The sequence below is a fragment of the Sitophilus oryzae genome, unplaced genomic scaffold (assembly GCF_002938485.1).
Source record: "Sitophilus oryzae breed Bouriz unplaced genomic scaffold, Soryzae_2.0 scaffold_910_pilon_pilon, whole genome shotgun sequence".
Taxonomy (NCBI): Eukaryota; Metazoa; Arthropoda; class Insecta; order Coleoptera; family Curculionidae; genus Sitophilus; species Sitophilus oryzae.
Window position 1 is genome coordinate 521,567 of NW_022147540.1, and position 19,537 is coordinate 541,103.

The window sequence follows — 19,537 nt, forward strand, 5'->3', positions numbered from 1 at the left end:
TTATTATTTTCTTAAAATTAATAAGGTACAAGGTAGACAGAATAAATACTCGAAGATTAGAAAACAAAAATTGTTTTAATTAAAAATATATATATATATCACATACTACAAAATATACATAAAATATACATATTATACATAATAGGAAATATCACAGTGTATACAATAAATACTATAAAATCTATATTAATTTAACACTAATTGGTACTTGAAACAGCCCCGGATCTAAGGGGGCAAACCGGGGCAACTGCCCGGGCGCCAGTGTCATGGGGCGCCAAAATCATAATATAATATGGTTGAAAATCAAAAAAATTGCTCCACAAAGCGCCTAGTATGCACCTTACGTTCTTCTATCAAGTATTCATTTAATTTTAAAACACCCAGTAAGTTTCTGAACACATTCTAAAGTTTCATTCAGAACCTCGCAATTAGTGGAATAAATTAGCGGTTTCAATTAACTACACTTTTTAGTTTACGATCATTCACAATGTTTAAAAAACACAATTAAAATTAATAAAATATCCTAGCAACAGAGTGTCAGTTTTATCCATAAAGAAAGCCAAATATTTAGCTTATAAAACAATAACCAAACCAAACTTTTGATTTCTAACCACGATTTCTCTTGACGGATGCTAATCAATGGACAAAATGCAAAATTTGAAGTATAATTAGTGGAAAAGTCAAAAGTTTGTTTACTTTTTCTACTAATTGAAAATGACTACCACTAATTTAAACGTACTGAATGCTTACAATGAACTTAAAGGAACAAACTTCTACGCTAATTGAAACCATTAAATTATTCCACTAATTCGGAGGCTCTGAATGAAGCTTAAGGGCTCATTCTGTCCCGTTTACGAAAAATGCCTACCTATATCTAGATATTTGTAAGTTTTTTTAATTAATTTATTGCAAACGCTGGAGAGAGGGGGCGCTACTATCGATTTTTTGCCTCGGTTCAAACAAATTGTAGATCCGGGGCTGTCTTGAAAATACTTTCAATGTGACAATCAGTAGCGCAACTATATTCACCGAGGTTTTTGACAACTTTTGACAATTAGACTGGATAAAACAAATATCGACCAACACCAATCAGTAGTTGCGCCACTGATGATGATCCAATCAGTTTTTTGTACAACGTTTATGGTAAAAAATTAAGGCACATTTTTTTATTATATAAAAAATTATATAAAAAATATTAGGAAAGCACGATTTATCGATACCCCTTTTTTCTTTCATTTTAATATTAAAATATATTATACTCATGGACAAAGTTATAGATTTTTGTTAATTTTCATAATTTTATTTTAGAAATCTAGTCATTTAAACATTTATTAACAAAAACAGTAGAATTTTGAAAAGTTTAAGGCTTTAAAATGAAAAAAAATAGTGAATTTTGAGAAAAAATTTTGAAAAAATTGAGAATACTAATCTGAAACTTAAATGTTTTTTGTGACAGCTGTCTATGGGGAGCGTATATGAGGCCATACATTATCATCCATAGGGACTCTGGCTATCTCCACGAAGCGGTACTAGCTGGTGACAGCTGCATATGGGATGTACCCTTCGCGGACTCATGGTTAGGGCTTACGTGCTTAAGCCTGGGGTAGCCGAGTTTTCTAATAGAGGGAGAAGATAAGTATTAAATGCCAGTGCCCCAACTGTATCGCTGAAGAAAACGGAATTAAACAACCTGCGGGAAAGAAAATCCATAATTGGGATCCACAAGGAATGTGGAAAGACATCTGAGATGGCATACTGGAGAGCGACCATTCCCATGCCATTGGATCTTGTGTAGAAAAAGATTCACCAGATCTGATGAATTACAGAGGCATTTCCGGACCCGGATAGGAGACAAACGATTCGTTTGTAGTGTCTGCGGCAAAAGGTTTATGCGATCGGACCATCTCTCGAAACATGCCAAAACCCTATTCGAAAAAAATGACGAAGCTACTAAACCAAAGACAGATAATGCTTCGACCAATACAACGCCACCGTCTGAAGAGGAACATGCGTTTGTTCGGGCGCCTTCCAGAGACGTACCTGTTCAAATTATATCAATTTATTCGAATAAGTTGAAGCAATTTGCACAGGTACGTCTCTGGAAACGCTCAACTAAACGCACGTTACGAGACGGTGGCGGCTAATCGTCGAAGCTATCAGCTTTTGGTTTAAGTAGCTTCGTCATTTTCGAATAACGTTTTGGCATGTTTCAGAAAATCCGATCGCATAATCTTGCCAAACCTAGCAAACGAATCGTTGTCTGTCTGGGTCCGTTAATGCCTCTGTAGTTCATCAGATCTGGTGAATCTTCCACACAGATCCAGTGGCTCAGTGATACAGTAGGGATACTGGCATTTAATACTCCTCCTCCCTCTAGAAAACTCAGCGACCCCAGGCTTAAGCATTGGCGTAACTACAGGGGTGCCAGGCCACCTTAGGTACCAGGCTCCTCCCAGAGAAATCTTGAATTTTGACTGAACAATGACTCTTGGCTAAATATTATTTTTCATTTTTATTTAGTTAATATTATTTTCTGTATTTAAGAAATGTGTCTTAGTTTTTATTTTTTACAAAATTTGTAGGTATTTAAATAATCCACGAGAACACGGATTGATATAACCTTGATATAACCAAGTCTATCAAATTTATTGATAGAGAAATTCATGTAAACATTTTATTCAAAAAATGTATTTATTTTTAATGATATTATTCTTCATTTTTTAAAATACAAAATCCCTAGCCCCCCCCCCCAGGATGAATTGCTAGTTACGCTAATGGGCTTAAGCATGTACGTACTGAAATAGCTAGGCTGACGATGAGTCCGCGAAGGGCACATCTCATATGCAACTGTCACCAACTAGTACCGATTCATGGGGCAGCAATAGTTACCCGTCTCAAGCCACCATGAAGACAGCCAGTCTCACTATTGACTACAATGTACGGCTCCCCATATGCAGCTGTCACCAGCTACTGCAGCTTCATTTAGCAGCAATGGCTACGCGGCTCAAGTGACCATTCAATAGGCAAGAGCTAATCTGCATTACAACCCTTTTACTAACTTCTACAGGCACATATCCTACGTAAACTTCTGGTTCCCGCCTTCACCTCCAGCAGTTGACATGGCATCTAGCAGCTCCAAACCAAACCAAACCAAAACACTTATTGTACGGTTGCGGCTTGAAGACGCTATAGGTATAGCTGCTGGATGCGAATACCGGAACCAGAAGTTTAGGTAGGATATGTGGCTGTAGAATTTAGTAAAGTGGTCGTAATGCAAATTGGCTCTGGCATCCCTGCATGGTTACTTGAGCCGCGTAGCTATTGCTGCTCAGCTATACTAGCTGATGACAGCTGCATATGGGGAGCATATCTGAGGCCGTACATTGTAATCCATAGTGACTCTGGCTGTCTCCATGGTGGCTTGAGACGGGTAGCCATCGCTGGTAGCATCTGTAACATAGTATACCCTAAAAAATTCTACAGTTTTGTCCATGAGTGTCCATTCAAGAGGTATTTCTATTAAAAAAATATTTATATACAGTTTTAAATGAATCTTTTCAACTTATTGTTTTGTTTTAATTTGAGAGGCCTCTATATTTCTTTGGTTTTGAGAGGCAGGCTATAGAGTCGACTAATAAAGGCACTTAATACCCATATTCCATGGGATAACTTTGGCTTGGGGGAAGACTGTAATATTGCGTGATACCCGGAACCATCGTAGGCGTATAATTCAGATTCTGGCTCACATTCGCAACACCTAATCCACTATTGCTCATTTGAACTGAATAATTTGAAGTAACTTGCGCAGGAACATCTCTGGAAGGTACTTGTTGCACAGGTTGCGTGGGATTGTTGGCATTATTGCAAGAATTATCTGATGCATTTGGTTTAGCAACTTCCTCATTTTTTTTCGAATGTGTTTTGGCATGCTTCGCGAGATGGTCTGATCGCATAAATCTTTTTTCCGCAGACAGAACAAGCGAATCGTTTTCGCCAGTATGTGTCCTCAAATGCCGCTGCAATTCATCAGATCTAGTAAACCTTTTTCCACATAAAATCCAGTGACAAGGAAACGGCCTCTCTCCAGTATGCCATCTTAGGTGAGCCTGCAAGTGGGATGTTTTTCCGTACTCCTTACCACATCCTGGATAATGGCAATTATGTATTTTCTTGCCCGCAGGCTGTTTAATTCCATTGTCTTCGGCAGCACAGTTTGGACATTGACATTTGATACATCGTCTTCCCCTACTGGAAAACTCAGCCACTCCAGGTTTAAGCATGTTCATCGCACCAAACGTACTCATGTAGGTGGGCTGATGGTGAGGCCATGGTGGGTATGCCTGGTTTGGTTGAGGCTGGAAACCATTAGACACCGCGTCGGATGTCGGTGGCGAATGGGGGAACCAGAGGTTTTTGTATACCGGATGCCTGTAAGAGCCCGTGTAGGGATTGTAATCCAGAGTAGCCCTGGCTGTTTCCATCGTTACTTGGGCGGCGTAACCGTCGCTGCCGCATGAAGATGTGCTGGCAGGTGATAGCTGCGTGTGAGGGGCGTACCTAGTGCCGTACATTGAGCTGCAATGTGATCCCAATAGATCGAAGGACGACACCTGGAATAAAAAAAAAGTTTGTATTTTTGGGGGGAAATAGCTGTGTTTTTTTATTAATAAAACAGATAACTACAAAATTGAATACTAAATTTAGCAATTTGAAGAGTTTCTTTATTCTATTTTTTTCCTAAATGTGTTACGATTTTTACTATCAATTCTATTTAATACTATACAGTGTGTTAAAAAATCAACGGCCAAATTTTAGGGGATGGTTTCTCATCAAAATATATGGAGAAAGATGCGAAACAAATATTTAACGTTCAGTGTCATTCACCATATAATTTTATACAGGGTGAGTCTAAAATTAGTGCACGTATTTTCAGGACTCGTAGGTCTCGATAAAAGAAACATATTTTCTGTGTCATTTTTCAAATAAATCCAAAAAAATCGAGTAATTTTATTTTGGAAAAAAGTACCACTGGATCTTTTCTGGATTTTCTTTCTTTTAAATTTAATCTACTATCTATGTTGCCAATGCTGATTCAAATTATATTTAATTTTTTTTATCAAAAATGATAAAAAAATGACAAATATGTTTTTACAACGTATTTGCAAGAGAAATACCTTTAACAACATAAAAACCAAAATTCCGTATTAAAATACTGGTCTCTAAAATATTAAATTATAAATATATACTATATATATATTATAGTGGCTCACCCCTATAACTTTTCTATTTTTACAGACAAATAAACCAAAAAATTTTGTTATACTTAATAGACGTAATTATAATCGGTAAATACTTAATTGTGTTCATTAATAAATTATTCTAAATAAATGTGGATTTGAATCAGAAATCAATATAATAATAAGTTTTGAAAATGAACGTCTCTGTTGTTAGAAATAAGCATTTGTCAAAAAATGAAATATAATTTTTAAGGTGTTAGTTTTTTACTACACTGTCTAATACACATACATAATTCAGTTTTTTAGTATTTGGAGCAATAGTTATTATTAATCAACACAAACAGTCAATGTAGTTTGAATACTGGAATCATATTAAAACAAAAAAAAATAATTTTTTAATGAAAAAAACGAACAACAATATTAGAATCTGTACTCTTTAAAAATTATCTAAAATGTCAGTATTCCATGGGTATATTGATAAATGCGTTCTAAATTACAAGAAAATGCATTTTCTAAGAAAACTTGAAGAGATAGGTAAAAATGGTATAAAATAATTTGATAGACAATTAAATTGTGCATCTGATTCTCATAAAATATATAGGGTGTTCCATTTAAATTAAACGTAAAGTTATTGCCGTTTAAAGCTAATAATTATTTAAAATAAATATTTAGACACTCTGTATAAAGTAGTATTTTATTTATAATTGCAACACAATATCTGATCAATAAATAAACTTCATTAAATATTCACTATTAAAAACTTTGATACCCTCGGAGAAATGAAGCCTTAAAATTTATACTGCAATTTCACAAAATTGAAAATATTTCAAAAACGGTAAGGTTTAAGTGTAATAAACCTTAATCAAATTTACCTTTATTTTAATCGTAGAAACTAAAAGTGTAATAATATACAGGGTGTTCCGTTTAAAAAAATACAACTTTGATATTTTTTATTTATTCGGGACACTCTGTATGTTGTAAAAATATTTTTAAATTGTAGCTCTAATAATCCTTCAACGAACCCAAAACTTACAATTTGTAAAACTCTAATCGTTTAGCTACAATATTCCGCGTCGTATGTGGTGAACAACCCTGTATAAAAGTATATTAAAAAATTGCACGACTTGCATGAGTCTTGCGTAAGACTGGACCCTGCAAGACAAAGAGCAAAACCAAGATTCCTCAATAAAGAAAAAAACAATCAAAAACCGTAAAAAATTCACAGAAGATGGCTCTGATTTTAATTATCATTACATATTTAATTTTCAATCTAAACAACTTATTAAAAAAACTTCTTGGCATTTTTTTATAAATTAGACCAACTTTTTTATTTTTAAACGAATCCTACAACTTCCTTGTATATCAATAAAAACTAGTATATTTGGAATTTGAAGAATGTAAAGACTTTTATCAAGAATAAAAATTTGTAAAAACTTCAAATATTTTGTTTTTTGTATGTATAAAAAAAAACAAACACGAACATGGTACTTTTTTACAGTGTTCTACAATTATTTATAATAATATATTAAAATTAATATCTAATATTAATATTAGATTAACAGTATTATCTAAAGAAGAATAAATGAAATAAATATCTATTCCAGAAAACACAGAAAATGTTACAAACGATGAAAGAAGAAAATTTAAATGTAATATTAAACAAAAACGAGAATTTTTTTAAAACATTTAAATTTAAAGCCTAGTTCTCACAACTAGGTTGTATCAAAGAACCAATAAGATTTGTACAAAATTCAAACTGCTGTCAAATTTAAATTTCAAGACACCTGTCATGTCTGACCGTGGAAAGTAGATACAACAAAAAAAGTCAGTGGCGCACATGTTTTTTTAGAAAAATATTCCATTGATAACCCATACGCACGTCCCTGGTGAATATGTCGACACTTTTTGGCATTAAAATATGTAGCACTTATAATAAATTTTACCTTCAAAATTTCGTTTGGAAGAAAATTTTAATAAATAAAAAAAAAGAATTTAACACCCTGTAACTACGAAACAAAGCAAAATCCGACTGATGTTGATATAAAAAATAAATGTTATTTTTACGTGTGGAATCTCCCCTGGAAAGATGGCGCATATTTTTTGAAACATCCTGTATAAGTTCTAAATAATTTGCGTTAAGTGTATTTCCGAATTATAGGACAACATATACGGGAGGGGTATAATGGCTGTAATTACCCGTCCCAGGAAGAAATTTATAAATAAGAAAATCTGGTATAAAACAAAATTGTCACAAAATAAATTAATAATGTCAATTAAATAGAAATCCGGAACGATCTTTTTTTCCATATACCTTTGAGCGAAAATATGTAACTTAAATCTATTACTTTATTTAAATATTGCCACTATCCCTCCCAGACTCAATCTCTGGATGCGCCACTGCCGACAGTATAATTATACAAAAAAAAATTATAATAATGATTTAACTTACTTGACTTGGTGCCGCTGGTCCACTACAGTGCTGTAGGGTACCATTCTCAAGTTGCATCATTGTAAAATCCACGAACTATCGCTAAATCACTGAAAATTTGCTGAATAATATTTTTCTTTTGTACCGGGTGACTTGCGTACCGTACTAATACACAGTGATCCGCTAAAGCAACTAACTGCCTACCTCTAATAACTACCCGCTTTTACCGCGGACGCGTTAATAGACGGTGGGCGTGGCCAAAGTGTGCCGAGAGCAGGAGACGACTGTGCCCGAAGCCGTTCGCCTCGGGGGTTGGCAGGGCAACCCCCAGATCAAAGGAGGCCGGCAGGGGCAGGGATGGAGGTGTTGCGGAGGCTGGAGGGGAGGTTGTGTGCGTGCGAGATGACGATGCGTGACGTTTTTACGGGGGTACACGGAAGGCACGTGTATATTTTAGGGAATTAGGGACTGTGGATGTATGTTTTTTGTGCGGCAACCTGTTTTGTCTTAGAAATTGATTATTAGTATGTTAATGTAATTATTTATTATTTTTATTTTTTATTATATTTACTAGCGCCTTTTTTCTACGGAAAAAGTACTCGCGAAGGTTCTTTTAATACCTGAATTAATGTTTGATGAAAGACATTTAAAAAACAAATACCGGGTGAGTCTTACAAGTGGTTCACCTGTGTCATTTTTTCAGATAAAAAAACGAGATTTGGTATTTTAGTATATGACATAAATTTATTTATTTATTTTATTTATCAACGGACAATAATTGCCCAATATAAAAAAATTACAGTGACAGAAAATAGTAAAATAGCTAAACCTAACATTAACATATCACAAAGTTAAAGTTTTATTAATTAAATTTAAAAGTCTAACAAACAGTAAAATTTATAAACATATAATGTAAAAAAATAACATCAACATTTAAAGATAATATCACAAAGCACATACATTGTTTACAGACAGTCTTTTAGTTCTTTTTTAAGCCAGACTATGAAAACAGTCCACTTGAGCTGATAGGTCGTTCGCCAGTCTTGCTGATCTTGTGAGAAAAGAGGTTTGGCCATATGAAGCCCAATCTTACTAGTAAGCCCAGAACTATGGGAGTTTGAGTGCAATAGGTTGTAAAACATTGTAAGATCTCTGTACATACGACGAACCTGGAGAGATGTAATTTGGAGAGAATTTTCTAAAACTTGGTAGTCGACGTTTTAGTTCCCATTGCGTTCCTTGAATGCTATATACCTCAGGAACTTGTGTTGTACTCTTTCAATGGCCTGAATATGGATGTTATAAAAGGGAGACCACACACAGGAACAGTAATCCAGGTTAGGTCGTACCAGGGAGCAGAACAGTAGTCTGATAGAGGGAATCCTTTGAAAGTCCTTGGTGCAACGCTTGATAAATCCCAATATCTGAAGTGATTTTGACACTATTGATGATAAGTGACATGTGTCAGTCAGCTGGCTGTCAAGTAACACTCCCAGATCCTTTATTTGAGATACCTGCAGTAGGAGTGAACCAATTGACACTTGTTTGTGTTAAGTTCCATTCCATTAAGGTTGCACCACTTTGACAGGTGATCTAGATCAGATTGAAGTTTGTAGCAATCATCTTCACTTTGGACCTTCAAGTAAAACTTCAGATCATCTGCGAACAACAGAAAAAATGCATGTTGAAAGCAAGAGGCAATGCCATTCACATAGATATTGAAGAGAAGAGGTCCTAGATGTGAACCCTGTGGAACACCAGATGGAACTCTAAATAATTAATTCTAATTAGACTGGAAGCTCTGAACACGCACAATTTGCGCTCTATCCGTGAGGTATGAGGCCAACCATACCAAATGTTGTCCCTGGATTCCAAAATGCTGCAACTTCTTAATAAGGATTTTGAGGTTCACCCTATCGAATGCCTTTGTGAAATCTGTGTATATGGCATGGATGTTGGACCCTTCTTCCAATGAATCCAAGAGAAAATCAGTATATGTGAGCAAGTTAAGCTCAGTGGAGCGATGTGGCAGGAATCCAAATTGTTGGTCTATAAAGCAATTTTTCAAACAAGCAGACGTAGTCACATACCAAACTCTCAAATACTTTGGGAATACAACTCAAAATTCTAATAGGCCTGTAATTACTAACCTGGGAATTATCACCAGATTTCAGTATAGGGGTAATGAAGCTTGATTTCCAATATATTGGAAAAATTCCTGGTTTTAGGGATTTATTAAAAATGATATGAAGTGGTCTAGAACATATGAAGCTACAATGCTTAACAAGATACGACGGAAGACCATCGGGACCGTGCTCCTTGTTTATGTCCAATGTTGACAGCTTTTCATAAATTGATGAAATTGATAAGTTCAATTATTGTGAAAGATTGATGTTTTCAGAAGGTAATGAGTCCTCCGGTGTAAAATCTCTGTTGCTGTACATTTTTGAGAAGTAGTCAGCAAAAAAATTGACAATTCCCCCCCCCCCCCTAAAATAAAGCTTTAAATGTTTTCGCCTTTATTTTGAAATCTAATATACACGCAATTTTATAAAATCAATCAAAACATTTAAGAATAATTACCCCCAACACACACGTCAGTCCGTAAACAAAAAAAAACAGTAAAAAAGCCAAACGATTTATTTCACCTCGACCCCCACAAATAAAAATTAAAAACATTTTAACCTGAAATCCACCACCCCCTCTCCCTTCGTTCCCTTTGGTCGGCCCACCGAGATCCAATATATATAAAAGGGATTTTTAAAACAATATCCGCAACCCATAATTAAAAGAGAATATCGGGATCGGCGCGGCGACCTTCTGAGGCCCAACAAATAGAGCCGAAACGGTGGGCCTTTTAATTAGTGGTTGGCCTGGCTCTATCTCACGAAAATAAATGTGATGGGCCTGGGAGAGTCAAAAAGGCGGCGTCGGCATCGTAAGTACCACCACAAAGGTATGTATCGCTCTAGAAAGTTGATTTTCTAGCACTGCCGGAGTTGCAATAAGCCAGTTTCAAAAATACTTAAGCCATTTCTAAAATCAAAATGATTTAATTTTTGGAAGATGATGCATTTTGATTCGTGTTATTACGTGTGTTTTGTGTCTTTTGAAGTCAAGTGGAGGAAAAATAGAGGGAAAATTAACTGTACACCCAGAAGCACAGTTCATAGTTAATTCTCGCTGCCCAGACAGAAAGTCTTATACGCCAATAAAGTTACCGTTAATAAAGTTGTGCATCTCGTATATAGTAAAAGGAACGTACTAAACATATACTAAAAACTGGACAAGCTGTAAAATATCGACATCACACGATAGCTAAATAATGGATTTTAGTACTGCCGAAAAATAATGTCAAAAGGTACTGGATTAAAAAAAATTAAGATTAAAATTAAATAATCAACCTTTAAGGTATAAAATTTTGTAAGTGTTGTTATTAACAAAATAGTTTGTTTTATCTATGTGGTTTTATTTATTCCTGTGGAATATCGGAATATAACAAATTTGTATTTGTACATAAGTTAAATTGATAAATATAATAATAAATGCTGGAAGTTTCTTGAAGCTTGAAAGTACGAAATAGTTCTTTTTTATATATTTTGGTATGTGGCGTTTTGTTTTTGTTTGTTTTGTATTAAACACATGCCTTTTTTTTAAGTAAAATAACTCGATTACAGTTTTTTTTCATAATTTTTTGAAGTTCACTTATTAATATCCTGGTATGCATTCCAGTTGTACCAACTTATTTCTTTGTAAAATAAAATAAACTACTTTGAAATTAAAATGACAGACACATCTATCACTGTCAACGATCTTGTCGTTGGACAGACTATAGTGGCAATTTAACTAATAAAGTAATATAAAAAGAAGAGATTCCCTGTAATTAAAAATATGGCATGCAATTAAAAAATAAACAACAAACAAATAAAACGGCAACTAATATTGAAAAGAGACTTCAATCACACCGGGTTTATGCGTTTATTGGGGGACAGTAAAGGTCAAAAATTGACAACTGACCCAGCTACTGGTCAAGTTTGTCTATCACGACCTTTAACCGCTGTTTTACGGGAAAAGAAGTTCCAAACCAGAAAAAGGTACGCAATAAATGTCAATAATCTCCGTCTCGAATTCGGTTCGTGGTACCTGTCAGGGTACGAGTTACAATGGCAGTACTGTGGCAGTACTTTTCAGGTACAGTCTCGCGCTCGTAAATCCACTGCTTTTATTATCAAAGACCATAAAGTTTAATCTAAAAGTTTTGCATCTCGGGAAAAACAGGAGGCCCTCTAGAAAACTGACGAAAATTAACCCTTAACGGCTACATTGAATACTTTTTCCTGAAGATTCGCTAGTCTGAAAAAGTAGCAAAATAAGCGTTCGGCATTTATCGTTTTATGTAAAACTGGCTAGATATTTTTACACAAATCAAGAAGGAAATTAAAGATAAAGGATTATAATATACCCGTATCGTAGCACATTTTTAGACAGCTTCTTTATTTTTAAGATTTTGTTTTTTTGGACATTTGGGATTGGCGTAATTTAACACTAAAGAGGCTAATCATGTGAGGCGTTTTTGTAAAGCTTAACCAAAGACTACAAGCTTAACATTGATTTTAAAGGGCCCCATTCACGTTGAGATCGGTATCGATACATGTTACAAGTATCAGTATCTTGACACAAATCTCAGTGTATTTGTCTGTCTCAGTATCGCTGTATCGGTATCGGATGGTATCGCCGTCTCCGTATCAATGTAGTGAAACTTCGATACCAAACGCATGCAACTGATACTTGTCGCAACGTATATGGTGATGTTATTAGCTTACTTCGGGTTTCTCTTATTACCGATTCTGAACCGTCCTAGAACTGTGATGCGTATGCGCAAAAGGAAATATGAAGACATTATCTCATTTACGCATGCGCTGCAGAGTTCTAGGACGGTTCAGAATCGGTAATAACAAGAACCCGAACAAAGCTATTATGTATCGTGGTATCAACATATAAACAGTGTCGTTTCCACTCGTTTCCAACATGGAAGATCGTGAGTTTTGGGAGATCTGGTTCGTCGACCTTTACTTCTTGTAGTGAATTTGCCACTGTGTATTTGTTTCTCTCACGTAACCATTTTTTAACCCATATTCTTTTTCGTCTTTTTTTCTTTTTTGAAATGCCTGATAATACAACTGCCACTGCTACATATCAGGCAGCACCGGCATATCAGGCAGCACCATTTTGGTTTTCAATTTGAACACTGATATTTCCTGATTCCGTCTCAACCTACAGGAATCTTTGGAACATGGATACAAATCTCAGATACATGTATCGCTTCCTGTCGCGATACACGTATCGATACCGATCTCAACGTGAATGGGGCCCTTAGTATACAGGATGGTCCGAACTGTATTCCGGAAACTTATTCTGCAGATAAAAATAAGTAAAAAGTTCGTATAAATGAATATCGTAAAATTCTTAGTTTCGGAGATACAGGGTGTAGAAGTTTCATTTTTATTTCGATTTTTTCCAAACAATTTCTGTAGTAACGTCAATATTTGGATGAAAATTGCTGTCCGGGAGTTTTTGGACATGAGAAATTTGATTTTGATATCAATATGACTCCTACTTGTAAAGGGCGCAACCTACATATTTTTTTAACTGTTTGAAGAGTAATAACTTTTCGTCCGTACCTGTATAAAACTGCTGAGTAAAAAAGTATACATTTGCGATGTTTTTTACGTAAAAAAAGTCTCTTGTTAAAAATCGCTACGAGTAATTTTTCTCGAGATATTTGGAACAGCAATTATCAATACCTATCATCATTGACATAAATTAAATATGTTGACTAAATAGTTCTTAGGCTGAAATGATAAATTTGAAATGTTTTTGGGCCAAAAGTTCAACAGAAACTATTTTATCATTATTTTTTCGAAGAAAAATTTATGATTAATTGAAAAAAAAATAAAAAGTTTCCAAATTTATCATTCCATTCAAATAACTATTTACTCATTTACTCAATTCACTATTTACTCAATTGTTGTCAATAATGACATGTATTGACTGTTCCACTCTAAATATCTTGAGAACGGTTGCTCGTAGCGATTTTTACCATGAGATGTTTTTTACATAAAAAATCACGGGAATGTAAATATTTTCACTCAGTAATTTCATACAGGTACGGACGAAAAGTTATTAGAGTAAGGCGGGGTAAAAGTCCTATCGGGGCAAAAGTCCTATCATCTAATATTGCGGGCATTGGTGATGAGATGTCGCTGCGGCTTGACTTTTAAGGAAATCATCATTTGATTTTTCCTTCTTTATCTTTGTGTCTTGATTAGATCGCGTTTGTCGGAAAAAATGAGGTAAGTACATTTTTATAACAGTCTCCTATTATTTTTTTTGTTTTTTAAAGTGTGATTGCGACAATAACTTATGAACGATATTAACGCAGTGCATAATAAGTATTTTCCACTCTTAACGGCATAACCTAACCTATAAATATTTGGCGGGCATTGATTTATTCTTCTAGTAATAATGTGCTGTATTGTTGAGGTCGATTGGGGCAAAAGTCCTAAAGTCGATATGGGGCAAAAGTCCGAAGTCGGACTTTTACCCCGGGGTAAATGTCCGACTCCGGACTTTTGCCCCGTATAAACTATTAGGTCATTTTAAATATAAATAATAGTTTTACCCCCTCTTTTCAGGACATATAAAAGAAAGTCAACTAGAAAACCTATAACTCAAGACATGGTTAATGAAGCTCAGAAGAGAATGGCGGAAGAGAATCTCGAAAAAGGATTGCAGATAGTTTTGGGGTTGACGAGTCTGGCTTGAGGAAAAGAATGAAGAAGGGGTTTGGAGTTGAACATTTGGGTCAGTTCAAATCGACTTTTACGCCAGAACAAGAAAATATCCTAGCTGAACATTGCCATCAAATGGATGCGAGATTTTATGGATTGACATATTTAAGGCTTAGAAGTCTTGCTTATGAATTTGCTGAACGGAATAGGATCCAACACAAATTTAATAAGGAAACGAAAACTGCGAGAAAGAATTGGGCGCTATCGTTCGGCCAAAAGATACAAGTTTTCACTCAGAATCCCCCAAGAAATTAGTGTGGGGCGCATAATGGGTTTCAATAAAGCTCAAGTCGATCTATTTTTTCAAAATTTAGAAGACATAACTACAAAAATAAATTTTACCGCAGGTTGTGTTTTTAATGCCGATGAGGTAGGAATCACGACCGTGCCAAACAAAACTCCTGAGATATTGACACCTAGAGGAAAACGATGCGTTTCTAGTTTCGTCGGCAGAAAGAGGTCAGACTGTGATGGCAATTTGTTACATGAGCGCCAGTGGAAAGTACGTTCCACCGGCACTAATTTTTCCTCGAAAGCGTCCTAAAGCTGAGCTTATGGATGGATGCATTCCGGAAGCTACATTGTTCGTCTCTGAGTCAGGATATGTCAACTCAGAATTATTTGTCCAATGAAAACACTTCAAGAAACATGTCAGAACGTCTGCCGAAAATCAGGTTCTATTAATATTAGATAACCATTCGTCGCATATTTCTTTGGAGTGTGTAACCTATGCAAAAATATATTATATACATCTTTTAAGCTTACCCCCACATTCCAGTCATAAAATGCAGCCCCTGGATCGCACAGTTTTCAAGGTTTTAAAGGACTATTACGGTAATTATTGTGAACAATGGATGAGCACACATCCTGGCAGAATAATCACACAATATCAAGTGGCGGGACTTTTTGCAAAAGCGTATGAAAAAACTGCGTCTATTGGAAGAGCGGTCAAAGAAAAAAAAATTTTCCGTTGCGTTTTTTTGCATCTGATCTGAGTGCAGCTACGAAATTTGTAATAATAACGAAATGATGCGTATAACACGCTCTCTTAAATCCTCAAATATTGATCTAAGCTCATCATCGGCTAAACCAAACCAAGAGACTAATAATAATTAGGAGAAAAAGAACCGTCGCGTCGCCGTCGGTCAAAGAGCGCGCCTGGTCATTAACGCACACTGGAGGGCTATGATTTCCGTGTCAGAGGCTGTAAATCACCCTAGGTACCATATTCCTTTCGTCCGTCGTAAATCTTGACCGTTGTCGGTGCGTATCGCCGAAACACAATGCGGTTAGGTTTTCCTTGTAGAAGGTACTAGCCAAGGGATGGTCAGAAATGGGTAGAAACGGTCGTCGGACAAGAAATCGGCGAGAAATATTGAATTTCTGTGGGTCTGGTAAAGCGTGTTAGGGAGACAGGTCGTTAGTAAATGATACGGATATTTGGGACAACTGTTTTTGAGCCAATTACACAAATTAAAATAAATCATCTGTTCGAAATTTTTATACATGTTTTCCCGTATAGACAGGTCGGTCCGAAAAATAATAATAGTTTATTTTTTTTAGTTAATAGAAGTTTAATTTTTATTTCGATTTTTTCTAAATAATTTCTGGACGTAGTTTGATTGTGTTTGGGAGTTTTTTGACATGAGAAATTTGATTTTATTGTCAATATGACTCCTATTTGTCGAGGGCGCCACCTGCATGTGTTTTAACTGTTTTAAAGAGTAATAACTTTTCGTCCGTACCTGTATAAAACTACTAAGTGAAAAAATATACATTTCCGTGATTTTTTACGTAAAAAATGTTTCTTGGTAAAAATCGCTACGAGCAACCGTTCTCAAGATATTTAGAATTAAAATAGTCAATACATGTCAAAAAATAAACATGTTGAGTATATAGATAATTATTTCACTGAAATGATAAATTTGGGAACTTTTTATTTTTTAAATTAATCATAAATTTTTCTTCGATAAAATGATGATAAAAAAGTTTCTGTTGAACTTTTGATACAAAAACATTTCAAATTTATGATTTCAGTCTAATAACTATTTTTAATTTATGACAGGTATTGATAATTTCGATTCCAAATATCTCGAAAACTATTACTCGTAGCGATTTTTACCAAGAGACATTTTTTACGTAAAAAATCAAGGAAATGTATATTTTTTCACTTAGTAGTTTTATACAGGTACGGACGCTATTAAAATAAAATAAATTAACCTTTAAAATACATCAAAGTTTTAAGGTGCCCATTTTTCGTGCCAGTGAATGTATTTCAAAAACTATACATTTTAGTCATATACTTTTCTAATGAAACAAACCTTTATTTTTTTACTAGAATCCAAAAATCAATTAATATATAGGATGTTCCATTACAAAAAACATAACTTTGATGTGTAACTTTTTTTGGTGACACCCTGTAGAACTCTACATAATTTTAGAAAATGCTTTAAATTGACTTACATAAGCTCACAAAATTTCACTTCAATACAAACTTTTGTTCTCCTGGCAAAAACCACGTCATATATGACGCGCCACCCTGTATAATTCGATTTCAATCAAAATTTCAATGATTAGAATATAAGCGGAATAGGTATAGCTTATGAATTAGATTTATTTATTTCAATAAATTTACTTAGAAAAAGAATTAAAAAAATCAAAATATTGAGAAGGAAATTAATTAAGAATTTACTAAAATTAGTAAAATATAAAATTAAAAGCAACGAAAAAAAATGGCTAAACATTTTAGTATTTTATCTATAAAACACAATACAGAAGGTTTCAAATTAATACATTCACAGTAATTGAATTCCGAGGTAAAAGCCTCTATATATTTTATTTATACAGGGTGTTTCAAAACAAATGCGAAAAACTTGGGGTGATTCCTTGTTCAAAATAAAGGGTAGTTTGCTTTATAAACGTTGGGTCAAAAGTCAACCATTAGGGAGATATCGCGGTACAAAGATGGCGGAAAAATAATGTTTTTATTTTTTATCTTGAAAACGAAAAGAGATAGACTAATGAAATTTTATGGAAGCATTACTGTTATGAAAACACACTTTCAGGTAATTTTTTACTTTTAAAATGAGTGGAAGGGGTTGAAATAAACTACCCCTATCATTCTTGTTAACGAAACTTAAAGAAAAATCTTATCAAACACATGCAAATGCTTTAATTTGGATAGTTTAGATTGTTTAGAAACTTTTTTACCTCTTGTGTTTTTTTGATAAAACTCACCGAATGAAATTAAAAAATAAAATGTAAAGCATTACATGTCAGGACAAAAAACATTTTTAGATTAAGAATCTAGTGATAATAACGATAATAATAATCATCTAGATAATAACGTATTGCAGTAGAGTAATGTGAAATAAAATAATATTAGGAACATCCTAAAAAGTAACAGCGGCCGACTAGATTTTTTCCTAAAAAAATTACAGCAGCCCACTATATTCTTTATCAGAAAATGTTTTTTGTCCTGACATGTAATGCTTTGCATTTTATTTTTTAATTTCAAATCAGTGAGTTTTATCAAAAAAATACAAGAGATAAAAAAGTTTCTAAACAAACTAAACTATCCAAATTAATTTTTTTGCATGTGTTTGATAAGATTTTTCTTTAAATTTCGTTAACAAGAATGATAGGGGTAGTTTATTTCAACCCTTCCACTCATTATAAAAAGTAAAAATTTTGAAAGTGTGTTTTCGCCCAACAGTAATGCTTCCATAAAAATTTTATTAGTCTATCTCTTTCGTTTTCAAGATAAAAAAATAAAAAACATTATTTTTCCGCCATATTTGTACCATCCGCAATATCTCCCTAATGGTTGACTTTTGACCCAACGTTTATGAAGCAAACTACCCTTTATTTTGAACAAGGAATCACCCCCTGAAGTTTTTCGCATTTGTTTTGAAACACCCTGTATATAAAATGATTTATTTTATTTTCGGCATATTGAAAGGTGAAATTTTGTTTGTAGGGTAAGGAAAGTCGACATATTCGATCTATCTAAAATCTAAATCAACCAATTGGATATCAAGCAGGGAGCACTGTTTGCAAACACTTGTTTTAAACAAAATGTTTAAAATATAACAATCCTGCTAAAGATCAAATACTATCTAGGTATATTTTTCACACACCTACATAGTGTCCTATACCAGTATAATCAATGAAATCTGAAGAAAAATGAAAAAAAAACATAAAAAATAAACCTTTTTTTAAACACGATACTTTTTTATTATATAACACCTGTGTCAAATCCTCCCTGCTCATAAAAAATCCACCCAGGAAGTAAAGTTACACCACCCTTTGAAAGATGACACCAATTAGACGATGGGACAGATAAAAACTGGATCACTAAGCACGAATAAATCGCGCTTTTTGTCGCTGCCAGTCCGTTTAACTGAGACGAAAAAATCCATTCTGCCCTCTAACAAAAGGGCGCACAGTTTAAATATCGGATGTCAAGTGCATTCCCATGGCCCTGTATAGAAAAAAGGACGCTTTGCGGAATCGCCTACGCACATAAAAGTTACGATCTCTCGAATATTTCAACAGGGCCCTCGGTTGTTGCGTTGTTGTACACTTTTTTTGTGGGTTTTTGAGTTATTAGGATCGGAGCTTAGAGTCATTTAACCGGTGGCTCTCAAACAGTAATGCACAGGGTGTTTCAAAAACACATGTGCCATCTCTTGCGGGGAGATTTCTCACCTAAACATAATAAGATTTATTTTTCATATCAACATAGGTCCGATTCTGCTTTGTTTTATAGCTACAGGGTGTTAAAGTCTTAATATTTTTTCCATTTATTATAATTTTCTTCCAAGTACTTTTAGCGTTTCGGATGAAATTTTGGGGGTAAAAGTGCATGTACCCCTCTGACTTTTTTTCCATTGTTAGCGAGATAATGTAAGCAGTTTAATGTCGATTAAAAGTTGTCCTTGATATTTTGTCGATTTCGGCCTCCTTGAGATAAACGCAATTTTATTAATTGGTCAAATGAAATTTTGGGGGTAAAAAAT

At 34.4% G+C, this 19,537-nt stretch overlaps 1 protein-coding gene across 1 annotated transcript; it reads right to left on the reverse strand.

Moving 5' to 3' along the window:
* Positions 1-3,336: 3,336 nt before the first annotated feature.
* LOC115890759 (transcription factor Sp8-like) lies at positions 3,337-7,867 on the reverse strand. The gene is made up of 2 exons (XM_030911084.1): positions 7,687-7,867; positions 3,337-4,610 (listed from the first exon to the last, which is right to left on the reverse strand). Exons 1-2 carry the CDS (start codon positions 7,744-7,746, stop codon positions 3,645-3,647), a joined length of 1,026 nt encoding a protein of 341 aa, XP_030766944.1. The 5' UTR covers positions 7,747-7,867; the 3' UTR covers positions 3,337-3,644.
* Positions 7,868-19,537: the final 11,670 nt, after the last annotated feature.